The sequence below is a fragment of the Melopsittacus undulatus genome, chromosome 12 (assembly GCF_012275295.1).
Source record: "Melopsittacus undulatus isolate bMelUnd1 chromosome 12, bMelUnd1.mat.Z, whole genome shotgun sequence".
NCBI classification, from domain to species: Eukaryota; Metazoa; Chordata; class Aves; order Psittaciformes; family Psittaculidae; genus Melopsittacus; species Melopsittacus undulatus.
Window position 1 is genome coordinate 2,062,587 of NC_047538.1, and position 21,859 is coordinate 2,084,445.

The 21,859-nt window shown below is 56.2% G+C and overlaps 1 protein-coding gene across 1 annotated transcript; it reads right to left on the reverse strand.

The window, feature by feature from the left end:
- Positions 1 to 2,246: 2,246 nt before the first annotated feature.
- Positions 2,247 to 21,265, reverse strand: VWA5B1 (von Willebrand factor A domain containing 5B1). The gene is made up of 21 exons (XM_031045756.2): positions 21,127 to 21,265; positions 20,648 to 20,794; positions 20,152 to 20,374; positions 19,553 to 19,695; positions 19,149 to 19,280; positions 18,432 to 18,556; positions 15,822 to 15,998; positions 12,674 to 12,784; positions 12,398 to 12,600; positions 11,089 to 11,203; positions 9,542 to 9,727; positions 9,149 to 9,329; positions 8,000 to 8,187; positions 5,625 to 5,823; positions 5,160 to 5,477; positions 4,494 to 4,631; positions 4,257 to 4,380; positions 3,718 to 3,806; positions 3,419 to 3,488; positions 3,133 to 3,256; positions 2,247 to 2,978 (listed from the first exon to the last, which is right to left on the reverse strand). Exons 1-21 carry the CDS (start codon positions 21,263 to 21,265, stop codon positions 2,247 to 2,249), a joined length of 3,864 nt encoding a protein of 1,287 aa, XP_030901616.2.
- Between the last annotated feature and the right edge of the window lie 594 nt (positions 21,266 to 21,859).

Below are 21,859 nucleotides of genomic sequence, written 5' to 3' on the forward strand. Positions count from 1 at the left end.
CTGTGTCCAACCTGGTCTTCAACACTGCCAGGGATGGGGCAGCCACAGCTTCTCTGGGCACCCTGTGTCAGAGCCTCAGCACCCTCAGGTAAGGAAAATACTCTCAGAAACAGAAGGAAGCTTCTTCCTCTCTGAAATGCAGCCCTTAACTCATGCACTAAGTCAGGATGGGGGCTCTGGGGGGAATCACACAGTGCTCCAGCCATCTGGGGTGCTCCAATGGAAGAGGGGGCCCCAGGAAACCCACCCCACAACAAAGGACTCACACTGGGCAGTGAAGCAGCTGTGATTTACTGGGACAGCAACAACACTTCTGAGCAACAACAGAGAACACAACCCCGGAGAGGGGACCCCGACAGCAGGGACCAGAGGGATGCTCACGGTCCTGGGTACCACTTGCCCTCCACAGACAGACAAGACACGAAACATAAACCTGTTGAAGCACCACGAGGCTGCTACATGCCAAGGGAGGGAGTGAAAGGCAACAGGTTTCTGACAGGCTCCATGGGCATTGCAGCCACGGTGTGCGATTCCCTCCATAGGCACTTGATCCGTGGAGCTGCCACTGGATGGATCCTGCGGGAAAGCCTGTCCTGGGGCCACCAGGCAGGGTGCAATGCTGCTGGGGCTGGGCACTTAGCTCCAGTTGGCACAGAGAGAGAACTGGGAGGTGAGGGCAGCAGCTCCTTGTGTCCCAGGCAGCAGGTTTAAGGATGTCCCTTCATGTCCCAGCATGGACCACCTGGAGCATCCTCCGATGCTGAGCCAGCCCCAGCAGTGGGCAGAGACAGCATGTACAGCACAGCTTGGGGCTGGAGAAACAAGAGCTCCCGTGAGAGCAGCATCAGGCTCCAAAATGGGCTCACCCATTTCATCCCCTTTTCCTTCCCTGCAAGCCAAGGGGATGAAGGGCTGCGTCAATGCCATGTGCTTGCTCCTAAATCCAGAGCAAGGGATCTGTTGACTCCACAGTGGGGTGGACGCTCATCCCAGTGGCTCCAGATTAACAGAGAACTGGGCTGCTCCTGGGAGTCTTTTGGGAGAAGCAAGGGATCAGAAACCAGCTCACAGTAACTGCAGGAGGGCTGAGATGCTCATGCCCTGGGAATTAACCCTGCTCCTGGTGGGCAGAGAGCTGAGGAAAGGCAGAAAACAAGAGGTAAGTTTTGCTTGGGAGCTCAAATACTCCTCATCTTCACCAGCCCTGCTCAGAAAAAACACATGTTTGGTGCAAAGCACGTTCCTCTCACGGTGCTTTGCTGGGGAATGAGGGGATGCATTTCCTCCATGGGAAGGCTTCTCTAAGGAGACAGAATTCCCTACAGCCTCCCATTTCCTCAGTTTCACAACTCTCTGCAGCTGGTTTTCCGCTCTTCCCTTCTCACCTGTTCCTCCTCAGCAGTGGGCCCCAAACCCTTGTGCCTGTGAACTGACTGCATTTCCTTTGAGTTTTCCAAGCCTCCAAACAAAACCAGTCCAGACCCAACCAGAACTGGGGCCTTTCCCAGCAGAAAATTGAAGATACCCCAAAACCTGGAGCCTCTGTTTCCCCCTGGGAACACCACTGACTCATAACAAGAGAGCTTCTGGTTGAGAACTGCCCACTCTCGGCTTCTTCTCCCTGCCTCCTCCTCCTTTTCCATCAGTTTCTGGATGCCCTCAGTCAATGATGGTGGATAGCAAAGCTGCAGTTTGCATCCAGCCACCTCCGACCGGACTGGCTTGTTGCTGGGCACAAGGCAAGGCAGCATCCTCTGGCCAGGACAGTGGGGCTGCTCTTTGGATGGTCAGTCCCAGCCTGGATTCCCTTTGGTCCATGAGAAGAGCACCTGGTCTCCACCAAAGGACATCCGAGCTGGCAGGAGCCAGGCAGGAGCCTCGGCACAGCAGCAGCTCAGGGCTGGGGGACTGCAGCAGGCTGGGCAGTGATTTGGGGCTGGGAAGAGGCAGCCAAGCAGGCACTGGGGAGATCTGCTCTGGGAACAGGGCTGAGACCAGGACCAGAGGGAGCTGCTGGAGCTGGAGGTGCTGCTCCAGCCGTGGGCAAACAATAGGTACCTTCCTGGGGCAAAACATCAACTGAGCACTGATTTTGCCTGAGCTGCTGCTGCCTCCAGGGCTGGCTCTGATGAACACTCACTGTCCCTGTACCGGATGAGCTGAGCTCCTTGGAGGTGTTTCCTTGAGGACAGGTCCCTGCTCCCGTGCCCTCCTGGGTGAGCTGCCCAAGCCCCTCCTCACCCTCTTTACACACTGCCCGGGTTGTAGCACAGGAGGTTGAACTCCAGATTCTCATCCCAGTGACGGAGCAGCACAAAGAGCTGCTGGGCTGCAGCTTTCACCGTGGCCAGGCTGTATCCCTCTGGGAAGTCCTGTTGGCTCAGCCACAGGCTGGCTTTGGCAGCCACCAGCTCCCACTCAATGAAGTAGGAAGCTGAGCTGTTCTCCAGCCAGGCCAGTGCCACCGCTGTGGCCCAGAGCATCCCCTCCGGCTCCGTCTGCTGCTGCAGCTCCATGGCAAAGAGCAGTGCCTGGACCCCATTGCTGTCAGTGTCCGAGCCCTGGCTGCTGCTGGGCTGCCTCCCGGCTGGCTCTGCCGTGCTCTCCGGGGAGGAGAAGCGGCGGATGGTGATGGCTGGGGGGGACAATTCCTTCTGGGCTCTCAGGGCCCTGGAGATGCTTTCCACGGCGCTGCCCGAGGAGTGGCGCGGGCGCCCGGCATCCTCTGCATGCAAAGCAGGATCTCTGGTGCTGGGGCTCTTCCCGTGCCCATTGGGAGCCAGGAGCTGCTGGTTGGAGCCGGGTCTTTTGTGCTCCACTGAGGGGCTGGCTTTGGTGCTGTAGGAGCCGGAGGGGCTGAGGGCCAGGCGGTGACAGGCAAAGGGAGACGTCCACTTCAGCTTCTCCATGGGGATGTTGACGGCATCGCAGAAGGCTGAGTTCATGAGGAAGGCACCGCAGGCCAGCTGCAGGGACACCTGCAATGGTGGCACACAGGGAAGCTCTGAGATACCAACTCTGGGAAGTTCAGGGAAAAGGTTTGTATAGATGGAGACACGGCCACCAGAGACAGCACGAGGCAGGATCCGGGGCCTCCTGCCCTCTGCTTCCCTCCACACAACCCCAGCTCACCAGGGGAAGGTAGTCTATGTTCTCACTGTCGCCCTCGGAGCTGCCTTCACCCACTCTGCTTGGAGATTTACTCATGAAGCCCTTGGCAGCTCGCATCAGCAGCCTGGTTTTGTTGAGGGTGAGCCTGCAGCAGGATGAAAAGGTGGCTCTAACCTCCGTGATGCCTCCAAAACCCATCCCTGCTCCCCAGAGACCGGCATCACGCTCAGTCCCTTGCTTGCATTTGCTTTGGACCCATAGAGCAAGGCATCTGCTAAGGACAGAGGAAGGTGGAGCTGGGCCATACCTAGCAGCAAAGAGGCTCTCGATGGATCTTTGGGCTTGTGCGGAGGAAGCAGACAGGCTCTGTAGAGGCCCTGGGAAGAAACACAAAGCCGGGGGTAAACTGAGGTGCTAGAGGAGGGCACAAGGGTGCAGAGTCTGTGCACTGGGACACGGGACAGCTCCTGCTGCTGCCGAGCCTGTGGGAAAATCCTTCCCTTCTCCTCGCCTTGTTCCCTATGGAATTCCCACCTCTCAGAAATGAGCGCTGGTCATGGCCAAGCTGGACCCGCACCCTGGCAACACCACCAGCTCCTCGCTTACCTTCAGGGAGCCCGCAGCGCTCCCAGGTGGATGAGGACGGGATGCTGCAGGGGGACAGGCTGCTCTCCTCTGCATCTGCAAGGGAGGAACTGCATCAGCAGCATCCCAAATCAGCAACCCCATCACACCGGCTGCAGCACGGCCACTCTGCCTCCCCACAGCACTATCGGGTTAATAACCATTATGAGGGGCAGCTCAATTCAGCTGCAGGTCTGACAATGCTAGACAAGGTCCAGCACAACCAAGGATTTAGTGACAAGTGTCTCACATCCCTCTGCCTCTAATTGCAGCTGGTTTCGTCCCTCATATTATCCACTTTATATCTGCCAGTTAACTTCCAAGCACTGTCAGGAGGCACTGCCTGTGATCAGGGTATTCCAGGGTGAACTGGAGCTTCTTCCCTGGTTAAGGAGATGGACTCCAGCCACACATGTGTCTGGTGAGCACCATAGTCAAAGAGGAAGGCACAAGAAAAGAAAACCAAGAGGATGCCCCTTCATAGAGCAGCACATCAGGAAGGAGACAAAACCCCATGGAACTTACTCGTGCTGTAAAATCCATCATCTCCATTCTGGCCACAGGCTGAGTGGGGACGTCCAGGGGAAAAGCCACGATGCCTCCTGCTTCCTGACCTCAGGCTCCGCTGGCTGCCTTGCTTGGATCCTGCCCAAGAGGAGGGAATTGCTGGTGTGAGAGAGGGATTGGCACACACACAATGTGATGAGCTCCTCAGACTGATGAGGTTTCCCCCCCAGGAAGTGTTTCCCCTGCAGTACCCGTGTGTGTGTACTCGACGATGGTCGGCAGGTAGGTGTTGGTGCTCAGGTCCACTGGCACGAACGCCGTGTACTTGCTGATGACGTTGCAGGCTTTGCTGGTGTGGACAGCATTGACCTGGTACCGCCGCCCGGACCCTGCCATGGGAGAGACAGCAGGGTTAGAGCCCACACCCCCCATGGGCTCCATCCCAGACCCATCACCACACTTGGCCCCATGCCCTGCAGGGAGAGCATCCCTTTAAGCTCTTTCTTCCACTCTTGTTTTACATGCACATACACACTTCATGGAGGAGAAGCTTGACAGGACCCAAGGCCACAGCAGGGGTTGGAACAGGATGATCTTAAGGCCCTTTCCAACCCAAACCAATCTATGGCTCTATGACATGTGCAGCCCAGAGCAGTGGTGTGTGGCTGCTGTTGGACCCTCTGAGTTTGATGCTATGTCCCAGCTCCAGGTAACTGACTCTTTAAAGATAACCACTGTCCCCCAGCGTGTGAAGCAGAGGGCACGGCACTGTGCAAAAGGAGGAGAAAAGCACAAGGCAGCTGGAGCGGGGTCTCATTTGGGAACAAGTGAGACATTCCCTAATATTCCACCACTGCCTGCTCTTCTAGGAGCTGGGAAGCCCACCCCAAGGCAGAGCAGGGCCAGCTGCACGTTACCATGCTCGATCTCACACTCCCTCTCAGCAAGATGCTCAAAGTCCCGGGTGACCGACTTGGCTGCCAGGTGATGGAAGGTCTCACTCCATGGGTCCGTGTCACCCTCCTCTTGGCTCTCCCGCTCTCGGAAGAGAGGGCAGATATCAAAGGTGACCTCCCACTGCACGGGCTCGTTCATCCTGAGCCCCTTCACCACCGCCTTGCAGAGGGTCCTGGGGGAGCGTGGGGAGCCGCAGCCAGCGCTGAAGTCCAGGTCCTGGGGCTCCCAGTCAGAGGAGGTCTCTGTTTCAAACGTGAAGGAAGGATGCTGGGCAGACTCTGCACAGAGGGGAGAGGCAGGGGGTTAATCCCATCTGCGGGAGCTGAGCTCCCCAAAACCACAACTAATACTTCCTAATATCCACATGGAGTTCAATGCACCAGCACCAGCACCCTGGTGAGCCCGTGCTCCCCTGTCCCCATTACCCAGGTCCCCGGGGCTCCGGCTGTCTGATGAGGACCGCAGCCTCCCGCTGCCATCGAGCGGTCCCAAGCCTCTTCCCTCTTGCTGCAGCCCATCCAGCACCGGCGGGGCCTCGGCATCATGGCAGAAGGACATGCAGCCGCGGTGGAGCAGGGATGGGCGCCGGGCACCCAGCGTCCTGGTGGGGTTGGCTGTGAAGGGCTGAGAGCAGAGCAAACGTTAATGCTGGAGCTGGCTCCATGGACCCGCTCTGTCCCTTCCGCTCCCTGCCTGATCCCAGCGGTGCAAAACACGGCCCTGGCTGGGATCTGTGCCCAGATCCGACCCCTCCTGCCTGTGACAGGGCATCCCGAAGGGACCCTGGCCCCAAGGGCTCCTTCCCCAGACGTGTGGAAGGTGAAATATGAGTTCCACCCCTCCAGACATTTTAATGACTTCGCTTGGGAACCAGAGGGAAGAAGAGACAGAAAGATCAAGGACCAGTTGCTTGGTAACGGGAGGAGAGGCGCAGGGGAGAGCGAGCAGGGAATTTTTCTCTTTCTTCTTTTTAATGAGACTCTTTCTCCACTTTCAGGATCATGAATCCCCCTTCCAGCATCTCCAGGGCCAGTTCCCACAGGAACATCCCCCTCTGCACAGCAGAGACACCAAGCTCCAGCTGTTCCTATCCCCATCCCCAGGGCTTTGGGCAGGCCCCCCACAACCCCACAGACCCTCCGTGTTCTCTTCACAACACCAGCGAGGGGCAGAGGTGGTACAAAGCAGTGGATCTCAGGGCTGGATGGAAAGATGCTTTCTGTGGGTGGCAGGAAGAACCTGACCGATTCCTGACGCTTTATGGGACCAGCAGCAAAGTGGGAGGCAGGAGCTCTCTGCCAAGCTAGGACTAAGCTATTCCAAAGCCAGGGGGTCACAGACGCTCCTGCCAGACCCTTTCCACTCAAAACCTGCTCCTTCTCCTGCTGAAGCCTCCAGCCAGGCAGGAGCAGAGCTGGGGGCTGAGCTGCCCATCACAGGCTCTGACCTTTCCTTCCCAGCACGGTGCTGGTGGAGATGAGCCAAGGGCTCACGTTCACACCCCTGAAAATGTCAAGCCCTGGCAGCAGGACCCGGGCTGGGAATGCTGCAGGAGCCCTCGCTGCAGGAGTGGGAGAAGAAGCATTTAATTAAGAGCAGGATACACGCTGTTAACTGTTCACTGCCCTCCAGAACGGAGTCGTTTCTATCCCTGCCTTCACGCTGAGCACCCTGCGCACAGGAGGGTGCTTGGCAGTGCAGGGGGGGTCAGTGACACCCCCAAAACCCAGCACTGCTCACCCTTGGCCAAGCGATGCCACTGGAGGGCAGAGGTCTCACTGCTCCCTGCCCAGCACCGGCCCTTCTTGCCCCACATCCCCTTGTCTTACCTCCAGCCCCCCTTCACCCAGCCCGTCTCTAACCTGCAGCAGAAGAGAAACGAAAGCCCCAGACATCCCTCTCTGAGTTTCCATGGGAACAAAAGCGCTGCTGGTCCTCCCAGCCCTGCAGATGCTGATTGCAGAGCAGAGCATCATGGCGATGGCAAGGATGGGAGAAAACCATCCCCTACCCTTCCAGAGGGCAGCTAAAATGTTGTCCCCAGTTTCACCTGCTATCTGCTGCAGGCAGGGGACATAACACAGATCTATCAGCACACAGGTGCAGGTCTCAGCCCAAAGGCTGTGTTTCCAGCTGGAGTACCAGATGGATTTGTTGGACCTGTTGGAGCGAGGCCAGAGGAGGCCATGGAGATGCTGCGAGGGCTGGAGCAGCTCTGCTCTGGAGCCAGGCTGAGAGAGCTGGGCTGGGGCAGCCTGGACAAGAGAAGGCTCCTGAAGGGGAGACCTGAGAGCAGCTCCAGTGCCTAAAGGGGCTGCAGGAAAGCTGGAGAGGGGCTTGGGACAAGGGCCTGTAGGGACAGGCCAAGGGGAATGGCTTGAACCTGCCCAAGGGGAGACTGAGATGAGCTCTGAGGCACAAGCTGTTCCCTGTGAGGGTGCTGAGGCGCTGGCACAGGGTGCCCAGAGAAGCTGTGGCTGCCCCATCCCTGGCAGTGTTGAAGGCCAGGTTGGACACAGGGGCTTGGAGCAGCTGCTCCAGTGGAAGGGGTTGGAGCTGGAGGAGGTTTAAGGTCCCTTCAACCCAAACCGCTCTGGGGTTCTGTAATTCTGTGATCTGATTTGGGACTGAGTTTCTTTTCCCTTCATGTTTGTGATGTGCTGCAGCACAAGGCATGGGCACACACACACACACACAGATATTTATATATATATGTCTATATCTCAGGACCAGCATGAGGCAGGCTCTTTCTCTCACGCATCCAAGATCTTCCTGCAAAGCCTCTCTGGGATTAACTCACCTGGAGCTCCCCCTGCCAGGGCTCAGGGCTGAGCTGCTGCAGGTCCTGCAGGTGGGTTTTCCGCAGGGGGTTCCTGCCCAGCGCAGTGTCGGGATCACTGGATGTGGGCACCTTCCTGCAGGGCTGGTGGTCAGCAGCCAGGGGGGTGCTGTATGCCCGTCTCCTGGAGGAAGCCTTCACATCCATTCCTGCATGGGGGAGAGAGGATCAGCTCCATCCCACTTGGCTCATGGTCCAACCCCATGGTCCTCAGGGGTCAGGGAGCCGCACTCAGCCCTACACAGCTTTAAGGAAAGTAATGAAACCACCAAAGGAGATAAGAGCCTGCTTTAAGATACCTGGGATGTGAGGAGAGCAGGTTGGGAGGCTCTGTCTGAGCAGTTTTCAGCCAGAACAAACCTGCCTGCATCTCCCCAAACCTCCCTGGAGAAGACAAAGGGTTTACTAATGCAATTTAATTAGTGCAGACGTTCTCCTGTCAGAGCAAGGGAAACATTTCACTTGGAAAGGCAGGAATTCTCATTGCTTTTGACAAGGCTGAGGGGATGCACAGCACAGATCCTCCCTGGGTGAAGAGGGAGAGCATCCTGTGAGCAACAGGTTTCCTTGTCTCTGCGGTGCAACCAGCCACTTTACACCACACAAGCACTGGCCAGACTGTGACAGTGTGAGGTGATGCTCTGGGGACAGAGCTCTGGATCCTGTCCTGGTTTTGGCTGAGGTAGGGTTTATTTTCTTCCAAATAGCTGGTACCGTGCTGAGTTCTGGCTCTAGACTGAAAAGAATGGATTCATTCTGCTCTTTTCTGACTGCAACATCAGGGCTTGCAGGGAAGCGACTGCTCTAGATGGGCATCTGCTCACTCCTCTCCTCTGCACACAGGAGGGCAGCTTGTGAAGCTTGGCCAAATTACATGGCCAAAGCATGAGCTGCTTTGAAGCCCTGCAGGGAAGCTGGTTCTCCAGAGCTTCCCTTGATTTCCTGACAGGTTTGGATAAAACATCCAAAGCAAACAGGCTCAAGCCTCAGGAGATCTGTCATCCCTCCCGCAAAGCTTCTGTCTCTTTGCAGAGACACAGCCAAGCAAATTGGCAGAGCAGAGACAGAAGCTTGATTGGGAAGACAGGGGCATCACACCCACACTTGTACCAGTGTCCGTGTCCGATTCTCCCCCGGGCTCTCTGCCCACCACCAGGCGATCGGGGCAGCAGCCCTCGGAGTCTCTGGAGTGATTCCAGCTCTCCACTCCTGCTCCCTCCTCCTGGGAATGGAAGAAAACAGAGCTGCCCGACTCCTGGGAGCGCATCATGCTGTACCGCCGCCTCTTGTCCTGCGGGGAAGCAGAGAGGGAATGGGTCCCACCACTGTGTCCATCAGACGAGAGGAGCACCTGCACTTGTATCCAAGTTCCTATTGCTCCCAGGTGTCTCACCATCCTCTCCCTTGAGGACAGAAGGAGACACCTGACCCTGCCATGACACCCGCCTGTGTGTGTTCACACCAACACCCAGTACAGCCCCGCTCCATGCAGGGAGGACTCACGGATCTGGGGTTGGAGATGTACGAGGAGGTGTCGCAGATGATGCCATATCCCACCAGGTGGTCCCCAGGGAAGAGACAGCTGGTGCTGATGGGGGAAACCAAGACCTCAGTGCTCTCAGGGAACACCCATTCCACGGACACATCACTCAGGACCGGTGCCATCGCCTTCTTCAGAGACTTGATCATCTGGAGCAGGGAGCAGAGGCGAGCGGTTACACATCTGGGTGTGATGTGTGCCATGGTGCATGCACCGTGTGCTGCAGGGAAGGGGAGAGCTTCCCCAGGCAAACTCACCAGCTGATTCCTGACCTTAGGTGGGAACCTGCTCTGCACCCATCCCATCCCCTTGGCATGGTTATACTGAGGGCAGCAGAGCAGATACTGATAAAGCACAGAGCTGATCTCACACATGTTGCCCAGCTCAGAGCAAAGGGGACCTTGTGGCCAAAGGCATCTTGCTCAAGTGAAGGCAGCATCTCCTGCTCCCCCCACAGCCAGGAAACGCTGTGGAGCTCTGGTTGTCTGAGCCCCAAACCCTGACCCTCAGACACCAACCGACAGCACTGTTATTTTTGGTACCTCTCTGGCTGGAGATGAGTGATGCTTTGCCACTTACGCATGTGGAGATGACCAATGTCCATGGACCAACCTAACAGGGAGCCATCTACAAGAGCTTCTGTGCACACCAGGGGAACGGAACACCAGATCTGAGGCAGAACAGCTCCACTATTCTCTATTGTTCCCTGCTTTTGCACAGGCTCAGGAAGACACACCAGGCTGTGTTTTATAAGGCCATTAATTGATGCCTCAGACTGCTGAAGGCACAGCCCGCAAAGCTCTTTATTAATAGCTCTGTAAAAAACCCTCTCCCTTCACTGTCTTTGCTTTTAATTTACATCTGCAGTGCTGATGCTGTTCTGTGTTAGGGAGGTTTTTGTGTGCTCCAGGTTCCCGCAGAGGGGTGGACTGATGATCTCCATCTTTGGAGATCAAGAAGGCAGAAGCCAGCTTTTTAGGAGCTTAAGACCAACTGTTTCTGGGTTTGGGCACCAAGCATACGATGAGCCAGGCACCGTGGTGGACAGAGCCGTTCTCAAACCTCTATTTGAAGCACAATCAGTTTACTCCACGGGGAGAGAGGAAATGAAGAGGCTTCCCGTTTGCTTTGAAGTTGGCTTAATAGCAACGTGTTCCTCTCCCTCCAACCCTTCTCCTCGCCAGAGCAGCGCCGGGGCTCAGCCTGGCTTCACAACTAATTGGCTGCTCGGCTCTGGTCCCTCTGCCCTCGCCGGTGCCGGAGGCAGCAGCTCCCCTGATGCTGTTTCGCATCCTCGGCTCCTCCGCACCGCTGGCGGGGTGAGCGCCGCTGCCAGCTGCGGATGGAGCCGTTCCCGCATCCCCTCCCGCTCCCACCTGCAGCCGAGCAGGAGCGGGGAGGCAGCGCCGGGATGATGGGAGCAGGACCCGCAGCCTCCCCCGCAGCACCGAGCACTGCAAGAGCCTGGGGGGGGGGGGGGGGGGGGGGGGGGGGGGGGAGCCCTCCCTACCTTAGGCTGCAGCCTCTCGCCCTCCACCAGGAACTCGGCGCTGCCCCTGGACACGGCCGCCAGGCCCCGGACCAGCCTCCTGCAGGCGCCGGGACCCAGGGCGAAGCTGTAGCACCTGCACAGGGAGAGGGAGCATCAGCATCCAGGGACGAGAGACCCCAGCCCCGGCCCTCGCTGCTCTCCCACCCCCTGCCCCGGCTTCCTCCCACTGCAGCACCCCAGCCCTCCCCTCGCCTGAGGCACAAACAAGGTGCTCTGCTGCCAGTTCAGCTCTTTCCCTGCTGAGTGCCTGTGGTCAATGGGCACTACAGCCCCAGAATGGTCTCTGCTCACAGTTAAAACCAAGGAAGGAGGAACCAGGTAAGGCTGCTCCCCCGGCTCCCAGCTCCATGCCCAGGGTTTGGTTGAAGGCTGTAAGCCCAGAGCTGAGATGGAGCCCAGGCAGGGAGAGCAGGAGTGAGAGTGCCTGGTGGGGATGGATACAGGAGGGATGAGGATGTGGGGATGCAGCACTCAGCCAGGGCAGTGGGTAACTGAGGAAGAAATAACCTTCAGCAGCAACCTGCATCCACACCAGTCTTTTCTCATCCCCAGCTCCAGATCTTAGCTCAGCCTTACATCCCTCTTAAATGAGGTTACAATCTCCTTTTGAGACAGGGATCTGCTGGGTGCTGCCTTCCAGGGTCACTCTGCATTCAGCCCACCATCACCACCCTACAAGGGCAAGAGGTGGGCTGCCCTGTATAGCTGGGCAGCAGTTAGACCCCCATATAAGAAAACCCCACAGAGCATCTTCACTGACAAGCCCAAAGCCTGAGGGATTGAAGGGGAATGAGGTTTTCCTACATTTTTCTGGTGTTTCATGCCCCTTAAAGCGGCAGAGAAAGCAGAGCAGCCGTCAGCAGGGCTGGGAGCTCGATGCACAAATTAGCTGCTTTTTACATTGCTGTCTTTCAGCACATTCAATTCTGCACAGCCCCATCCTGGAAGCAGCTGGGGCCAGACCCAGATGTGCTTTAAAAAACCTAAAGCCCCACCACGGCGAGGAAGCTCGTTCATGTGTCAATCTCTCCTAGCAGGAAGCATCAGTCGAGAGCCTGTGAAGTTGTCAGCCCAATTATCCTGCTTTTGATTGTTTCAAAAGCATCTGAACTTCTGGGATCTGTTCCAAACCCTTTGAGGTTCTCCCATGGCTCATACCAGCAATCTCTCCTGCCTCTGTCTCCGAAGTGGGGATGTCTGTGAGATGGGGGAAGCACATCCCCACCATACCAGGCTTTTGCCCCTTTGGCCCTGCTGCCCTCCATACCTGGTGGAGCAGGAATGGTTCCGCAGCAGCTCCAGGACCTTCCCTGTGTTGCTGATGGCCCCATTGGTCAGCAAGAAGAGCAGGCGGGGATGGCCCCTTTGGATGGGCTGCCGAATGACCCACTTCAAGGGGGATAAGATGTTGGTGCTACCCATATCAGCCCGGATCCTCTTGATGCTCTCGCAGGCCGTGGCCAGGCTCTCCTGCCCAGGGGAGCAGCAGAATCATCAGCCTCTGCACCAGAGCACCAAGGAATCGGGGCTGCCCTTCACCCACCTCACAGTAAGCCTGACTGGCAGGAAAGAGGGCCTTGAAGGTGGATCCAAACCCAATGACATTGAAGAGGCACGCTGGCATCAGGCTCTTGAGAATGACCAACAGGGCATCCTGCAGGGTGGAAAGCAAAGCAGATATCAGGCACACCAAGTGTCTCCCTGCCTGCACCAGCTCCACCAGTCAAAGTTCTGCCCACACCCATCACACCTTATTCCCACTTGCATTTAGCTGCAGGCATTTGGTATTAAACCAACTGCTCCTTTTACCCACATCACACCAAGAAATCACTGCGGGTTACTCTGCTCTTTCCAAAGCTCCTCCATGTTTATGTCCAAAGCAGTGGGGAAAATGGGGAACCTTCACAAACCAGACACATAAAGGAGCCGAACAAATCTTTCTGTTTGTTTCTAACTGATGGGCTCTGTGCTCACAACCCAGTGCTGCAGCATGGAGCTGGTGGGTGAGAAGCAGAGTGTGAAATTGAGAAGTGCGACACGCAATGCATTTCAATGTCCAAACTTGCAGAAAATAAACAAACAGCTTAAAGTCACACAAAAGGAAAAGCCTCCCCCATCCCCAATTCTCTTGTATTCATAGCTGCCATCAATTAAAATAACTGGGAGAGACAGTTTTTAGCTCTTTTCTTCACCAGAGGTGGTTATCTAACATGCCTATTCCTGGTCTTTACATAAGGGAAGAGCGATTTAAATTGTCTCAGGCATCTGTGATGGCCGTGGACAACTCCAGCAGAGAGCTTCTGATAGCAGCAACTGGGCAAGAGCTGCCCAAGGAGCTCCACAGCTTGCATGGGCAGCAGGAGCAGTTAAGGTGGAAGGAGAGGGAGGCCAATTGAAAGCCAAGTGCTGGCAGTGCTCAGGAGAAGCTTGGTTCTTTCTGCTTATATGCTGATAAAGGCAGACTCCTGCCAGTCTGCCGAGGGCAGCAGAAACCCTAGAGCCAGCCCCAGCAGAAGAGCTGCCAAGGTCAAACAAGCAGGAACAGCTTCTTGCTTCATCATCTGCACTGGCAAAGACCGAATGAGCACCGAGGGTGGGTGATGGAGCAGCATGGGAGCAGCCACAGGGACATGGGTGCAGGTCAGGACCATTCCTCACCACTAAGGCTCAGCAGCAAGGCAGAGCCAGAGCACTGCAGGATGATGGATGAGAACAGGGCTGCCCTTTAACAGGCTCTGGAGGACTTTAAACCAAGCTGTTAGCTCAAACCTACGAGCATGTATTTATATTGCTGCTTCCCAGATGGCTCCTGGGATGGCAGTGCTTCCAAACCGCAGCGCTGACATCCCAGCTTGGAGCTAATTATAAGGAGAATTAAAAACCCCACAGATTCCCAAATATTTGTGAAAGCGCTTCCCAAAGCTGGCATCCGCTGCTTGCTTCCTGCTTCAGCAAACAGAAAGAGTTATTGCTTCTTGAGGTAAATATTGATCTCGATGCCTTTGCACTCAATATCTATACAGCAACTCAATGAGGAGAGATGTTTGCCTCCAGAGAGGTCAATTCCCAGTTATTAGCCTGGTTTAGCCGGAGACGTGGGCATCATCATGGGCCTGGCTCTTCTCCCGGCCTGCATCAGGATGGGAATGGAACTGCAGGTTATTGAAACTCCTGAACTTTCCACCCAGCCTCTTTGGCCAAGCACCTCCCTGCTTGCAGTGAGCCACATCCTCCCCACTGCATGGAGCAGAACCATCCCCTGCCCATCTGCATCTCTGCAGCAAAGCTGAGGATGCTGCAAATGTCCCCATCAAGGTAACCCCCCAAGAACAGCCCTGTTCTGAGGTCTCTGAGGTTTGCAAGGCATAAATAAGGATTGAAGACTCGGGAGTGGATTTCCCCCTTGAGGTATCTCATCTGAAATCTCCAATATCTCCCCCAGAGCAGTTTTCCAGAAGGGGATCAGCCTTTTGCTGTTTTTACAGACTCCTGTGGGTGGAAGTCCCAGATCAAGACCTCTCAGAGAAGGGCTCTGTCCCTTGCAGGGCTCCCATCCCCATGAGACAAAGCAGCCTCTATGGAGGCTGTAGAGACTGTGGTGGCCAAACACATTCATGCTGTAAACAAGGCAAAAGTCTGGCCTAGGGCAGAGATGCTTCCTGATTCCCAGGCTCCAAACCCTGCGGAGGGAAGTGGGTACAACCGCAGAGATATCCTGGTGGAAGCAGGGACAACAGAAAAGCTGCTGCAGCCATCCTCAGGCTCCCCAGCATCCCAATCCCTGCTGCTGGAGGTGGCCATCCTCCAGCAGTTCCCATGGAAACCAGAGACTGATGGATATAGGGATGGGCTGGAAGACGGACGAGCTCGAGGAGTGGGACTGTGTGAACCTCATGAGGTTCAACAATGCCAAGTGCAGGGTCCTGCTCTTGGGTCAGGGTAACCCCAGGTATCAACACAGGCTGGGGATGGAGGGATTGAGAGCAGCCCTGAGGAGAAGGACTTGGGGATGTTGGTCAATGAGAAGCTCCCCATGGCCCAGCTTCAGTGAGTGCTTGAGTTACTGGAGTGATTTCCCCTTGATGAACACAGTGGTCCCCAGTGGGCTCAGAGCAGACACACAGAGGCCTCCAACCTGCAGCTGGATCAGAGGCATCTCTGACAGGGGAACCTCAGACCCAGGAAGCATCCTGACAAGGCCTTTCCACAGCCCTGTTCTTATCCAGAGGTCTCAGCACACCTCCCATCAACTGCTGGTGTTCATGTGTGACACATCGTGTTCAAACATCCTCTGTGGGTGCACAGAGATGCCCATCAGCAAAGCATCTCCCAGTACATGGTCAGCATTGACCTGAGGCTTCCCTTGGAGCTCCCTGGAGACTGCAGTGATCACCCCAAGCCCTCACAGATGCAGGGAGAACTGGGGAAGGGATGCACATGACATGCAACCCAGCAAGAGAGGGGAGAAAACATCTCTGCATTTGGTGTGCTGGCAGAGAGAAGAGGAACAGAACCAGGAGGCAGCTTCGCTGCAGGTACCTAACAAGCCGCAAGGTCGTGATGACTAAAGACACAGCCTATAATTACCCCCCATCCCCTCATAATGAACACTCAGCAGCACTCTGCAACCCCCACTGCTCTCTAATATCCCTGCCTCATTGGCACACAGGCGCTTCCCTTCCGTGTGGTACCTTCACACCGTTGATGTTCACAGCACTCATGCTTCTGCTGCGGTCTATGAGGAAGATGAACTCTCCTTGGGCTTTCCGGAGGCCTGGCTGGGCACTCCTCAGGTCGGGGCAGAAGTTGAGCATGATGACAGGGTGATGGGGGATGTCCTTGCTCAGCCGCTTCCGGATGATTTCCGTCTGCAGGAAGGGAGGAGAGAGCTCGAGAGGGTGATGCTCCTGCCCTTGTCACTTGGGAGGGACTCAGAGCAGGGCTGAAGGTGGAAGTGTGCGGCCTCGGGGGGACAGCACCTGAGCTCAGGTTGTTCTGTGGAGCTGCTCCATGGGTGAGCAGCATTCCTGCCTCCTCCAAGGAGGAGCTTTGCACGTGGGACAAAGGCTGGTAGAAAGCCTTAACCAGGTCCCCAGCACCCATGGAGCAGCTTCACACACAGATGAGAGCGTGGGGAGGAAATGAAAAGGTCTGGCCCCATGCAGCAACTTGTAGTGGTGATTCTAGGAACACTTCACTGGATCCCTATGGATAACCTGGCTCATTTGCACAGTTTAGTATCACACTGAAAGGAGAAACCCACATCAGGGGTTTTGTCCGTGGTCACTCGATAATGAAGTGTGAGATACAGCCCTCAGCACGCTGTATTCACGCTTTGATTCATTCCTGCCACCTCTGGTTTGCTGGTTTCCCTGACCCTTTCCTTTATCATTTTATTTTGCATGAATTAAACGCTTTGGGAAGCCAAACTGATCACTCTGGACATCACTCAACAGGCACCCACACGAACTCTGCCTCTGTACTCCCCAGAACTCCAACGGATCTCTGCATTTTGCATCCATCTCCATTAAGAACATGCCAAAACAACAGAGGACAAAGCCTCCTGTGATGGGCTCATCATCTGCTCCCATGGGTATCGAGCAGTCCCAGGTGCATGGCCTCTGCTGCAGTGAATCAGCTCATCACTGCTTTCGAGGGACCCACTTCAGTGGGAGGGCAGCACAGAAACAAGCTCCACAACAAACATCTCCGGCCTCAGCGGCTTTGGTTGCCTTTGAGTTCCTCTTTCAAAGGCAGTTTCAGCAGGAGCAAACCAGAGCCCAGCACCCAGGCTCTTCCCCAGCCGTGAGTCACATCCCTGGATCTAGGAGGTGAAGAATAACAGAGTCCCTGAGGACCAACACATACACACGAGCTTCGCTTTCAGCTCTGTCACTTCCCTGACCCCAGAGAAATGCGGTTCCCATTCACAGGAACAAGCATCTCGCTGTCACCCTCACCCTCCTGCGTTTCCCTCTCATGTTGGCAGTGCACATTAATCAGGCGCTGAGGAATGAAAGGCTCTTTCATCCCCATTCTCCTCCAGCCAAATGACATTATCTTGTGTAACATCTATTTCATGGAATCATAGAATCCCAGACTGGTTTGGCCTGGAAGGGACCTTAAAGCTCACCCAGTTCCAGCCCTTGCCATGGGCAGGGACACCTTCCACTAGAGCAGCTTGCTCCAAGCCCCATGCATCCTCTCCCCACATACTGGGGGTGTTTTCTTTGCTTCTTGCCTCTCACCATGCAGCTGTTTCCTGGTCCTCCTGGGGCAAAGAGGTGGGTTTCCTGCAGGGAAATAGCTCCGGAATGATCCCCCCACACTCGATAACGTGACATGCTAAAGAGACAGGAATAATTAGAGATCCATCTGAGCCACAGCGTGGGAGTTCCACTTTGTTCCCCCTGCTGCACACCACTAGAGGAGATGCTGCAGGCGCAGTCCTGCTCCTGCGTCAGACAGCGCAGGGCAAGAGGGATGAGCAATGGGCTGATGCGTCTCCACTGACAGGAGCAATTCCCATATCCTGGCAGTACAGGGTGCAGCAGGTTTGGGGTGTCTGTAAATGGGGGAACCAGGCTCAGATTCGTGGGTTTATGGGGAAATGAGCATCCCTGGTCACCAGTGCTAACACCGGGCTGTGTATAACAGGTACAGCAGGGCCGTGGTTACATGAGTGCGATGTGAGCTATAAGGGAAGATGCCCACCCTGAAGACTGGGAGGGCTCTGAGCAGCCCATTCCCATTCCCTGATCCCAGACACATGGATGTGGCAGCTCCGTGCTGGGCTGTCACTCACTGCTTTAGAACTCCTGCAAGATGAAGCACAACTCCCAAGCGGATATAGCTCTATTTGCTGATCAGCAGAACAAAGAGCAGTTTCTCCCACCTTGTCTTCAGTTCAGCTCATTATCCCAAGCAAAAACCACTTCTTCCTCCCTGACAGCTCCAGAAACAGTAAACATTTACTGAGCAATTAAAAGGATATTCTATTCTATGTCACTGCAATAACTATAATACCCTTAATGCTATAACAATGCACCTATCTAATTATGCTGTGCTAGACTAGCACTAATTATACACACAATAACCAGCTCAGAGCTGATTCCACACTCCATTTATCAAAACCACTGAAGAATCTTCCCTTCATCCTCCACAGAAGCCCCTCTCCGAGGGAAGATGCTGCAGAGCCCATTGGGCCAGGGTAGCATCCAGGGCTGCAGGCAAGCAGGCAAAGCCTCCCTGCTCAGCTCCAGTCCCAGCCTCAGCTGCTGCCTACAGCTTGTGCTTCTCACCTTTTTCTCAGCACTGGGGTCTTTCTTAGTGCCTTTAATGAAGTCGTTCTTCCCCTTCAGGTGTCGTTCATACTCTGCAGGAGTCATGTCACCTTCTTCCATTAGGATGTGAGGCATGTGGGGCTCTGGAAATGCAGAGAATGGAGTGAGGAGCAGCGTTCGCTAAACCTGGGGTTTGGCAGGGATGTGGGCAGCCTCAGTGGTGAAAACAGAGCCAGAGCAGCACAGACAGACTTGAGAGGATCGGGATTATCTCCTGGGCAGCCTAAACCCTGAGAGCATTTGTGAAACCAGAGCTAACCCAGCACTGAGAAGGAGCATCCTGGGAAGGGGCGAGACACGGAGCTTCCCTTGGGAGACCTGAGAGCAGCCCCAGTGCCTAAAGGGGCTGCAGGAAAGCTGGAGAGGGACTTGGGACAAGGGCCTGTAGGGACAGGCCAAGGGGAATGGCTTGAACCTGCCCGAGGGGAGACTGAGATGAGCTCTTAGGCACAAGCTGTTCCCTGTGAGGGTGCTGAGGCGCTGGCACAGGGTGCCCAGAGAAGCTGTGGCTGCCCCATCCCTGGCAGTGTTCAAGGCCAGGTTGGACACAGGGGCTTGGAGCAGCTGCTGCAGTGAAAGGGGTCCCTGCCTGTGGCAGGGGTTGGAGCTGGAGGAGCTTTAAGGTACTTTCCAACCCAAACCAGGCTGTGGTTCTGTGGTGAGCAGAGCACCTACCGCTGGGGTGGATGAGGATCTCCACGGGCCTGTCGAACGTGTGCTTATTGGCCAGAGTGATCACGATGCTCCTGGCAGAGCGGGCGCAGGGGTCGGCATCAGCTCGGATCTCGTGTGTGGGGCTCTCCACACCTGCCCAGGGAACCACGGTGCTGTCAGGCACTGAGCATGGGGAGGACCAGGGAGGAGAGGCAGCAGGATGGCAGGGGACAGGAACCAAGCGGGCTCTGAGCTGCTTCTGCTGTATCGACACCACGTTAACACCAGCACTGCAAATCCACCCCAGCACAGGAACTTGCCAAAACAGACTCCACATCGTGGGTGGCAGAGAAGAAGGAAGAGCGTGGGCACTGCCTCGAGGAGTGACAGAGCAGCCTGGTGCAGCAGGACTGCCCTGCTCCTACCTGCCAGCAAGCACGGCCCGCGGATCTCGAGGTGGAAGCTGAACTCGTACTCGAAGGGGTTGGTGGCCTCAGTGTCCAGCAGCTGAGCCAGGCAGAGCCTGCTCCCCGGCTCCGGGCTCCCCTGTCCACAGTGGTGCTTGTCCCTGCAGCAGATGAACCCCAGTCAACACTATGCACGTGCTACATCCCCCCAGGAACTGCGGCTCTGTTGAAGGAGAATCCTGCAGCATCCCTGCAGCCTAGGGTGGAGATCAGGATCCTTGCCCACTGGGTGCTCAGGCATTGGAACAGGCTGCCCAGGGCAGGGCTGCAGTCATCATCCCTGCAAGGGTTCACACCCCATGGAGACGAGGCCTCAGTGCCATGGGTTAGGGGTGGCCTTGGCAGGGCTGGGGTAAGGGTTGGACTGGATGAGCTTAAAGGGCTTTACCAAGCTGGCTGATTCTATGCTATTCTGTTCTTTTATATTCCATTCTACGCTGGTCTGTTCCTTCATATCCTATCCCCTCCCATCCCATCCCATGCTACCCCTGCAGCAGCAGCAGGCTCCTCCTCTGCCAGTCCCGCATCCCCTTGGACCAGTCCCACGTTGTTCATACGTGCGGAGCTGGAGGCTGGAAAAGCTGCTGGCATTGTCCAGGCTGGGCTGGGGCACCCTGGGCACACACACAGCCGGGAGAAGGACCCTCACAGCCCCACTGGGCAGTGTCTGCAGCTCGGAGGAGGTGCTGATGAAGATGGAGACGCTTTCCAGGGGAGGCACCGTGCCCAGGTTGGCCACAAACGCAATCCTCTCCAGGTCCTCGTCCATCACGATCCTTCCTGCACAGAAACACACGCAGGGAGATGCAGTGCCACAACCATCACTGCATCAGTGTTTCCCCAAAGAGCCCAGGCCCCAGCCCTCTGCACCTTCCAGAAGCTTCCCAAAACTGGTGAGGAAGGGACACGAGTACCACAACACAAGGCTCAGCCTCTCAAAAGGAGCCCCCTCCGTACTATGGCATACGACAGCCAGACCCCACTATCACCTCCCCTTTCCTCTTTCCTTGTTCTTCTTCTCCATGTCCATTAGACCATCCCCGACCCGCTCACCACTTCCATCAGGGAAGCTGCAGCTCCCGAAGAACGTGTCATCTATCTTGGCTTTGTCTTTGATCTGCACGGTCACAGCACGCCGGGACACGGCCGCCTCAAAGCCAACAACAGTGGTGCACTCATCCAGGGGGTAGACAAAGAGACCTGTGGCCAGAATGGGGTTTAGCAACATCAAACCCTTGCTGTGGCACAGGACCCTCCATGGCACTGCCCTGCTGTTCATGGTTAAAAACACATGGAACCACGGAGTCAGCCAGGTTGGAAAAGGTCTTTAAGCTCATCAAGGGACGGTGACTCCATCACTGCCCAGGTAGTACGAACCCTGTAGCTTTGGACCATACAACTGAGGACACAACTCGGTTTCCCTTCCCACAAGCATCTCGAGGTTTAAGTCACACACAGAAACCAAACCCTGCAATGGTTCCGAAGCTCCCACTGCAGCTCCTGCACTGGCAGTGTCACCCCACAGAACTTGCCTTCCAAAGCCTGTGGTTCTGGGTTGCGGTAGGTGAGCAAGGCGCTCATCCCGAAGGCATAGCCACGGACACAGGACGTCACCTCGGCCGCGGTGAGGGGCAGCGGGCAGCGGGTGCTCCGGTTCATCAGCCCTGGCATCCTCCCGAGGGTCTGGTGGGGTCACACACAGCGAGCTGGAGGGATGTGGGGTGGGGAGAATGGGTGAGGAGCCCGGAGGAGGTGTCCCCATCAGCTCAGTTTGGTTCCTGCAGCACTGGGGGCACAAAGGTGGCTGAGCCAATATGAGACCTGGGCTTGATGGCTCCACTGGTGGGGATGGGGATAGAGACTGGTGGGAAGACACAAGGCAAACACATCCCTGCTGGCACAAGCAGGAGGCTCAGGTTAAGCCTGGCTGGGGATAGGCAGCCCCAGAGGTCAGCACTGCAGGGATGGATCATAAACCATAGAACTAGACTGGTTTGGGTTGGAAGGGACCTTAAAGCTCCTCCAGCTCCAACCCCTGCCACGGGCAGGGACCCCTTCCACTGGAGCAGCTGCTCCCAGCCCCTGTGTCCAACCTGGCCTTGAACACTGCCAGGGATGGGGCACATCCCACCAGCTCCCGCATCCCCTGCTCCAGAATGGGCATGATGCGGGAGCAGCTTCTGTGTCCCTCCTGCTCCTCCTCATCCCTGAACCAACAGGTTGCTCTGGGACAGGGCTGTGATCCTGACAGTCTCCCTTCAGCAC

Coding starts and splice junctions, on each gene's coding strand:
- VWA5B1 (XM_031045756.2), bottom strand. CDS start 21,265: ATGCCAGGGCTGATGAACCGGAGCACCCGCTGCCCGCTGCCCCTCACC. Junction 11,204..12,397: donor AACCATTCCTGCTCCACCAG/GTATGGAGGGCA, acceptor CTCCCTGTGCAG/GTGCTACAGCTTCGCCCTGG. Junction 4,632..5,159: donor GGAGTGTGAGATCGAGCATG/GTAACGTGCAGC, acceptor CTCCCATGGCAG/GGTCCGGGCGGCGGTACCAG.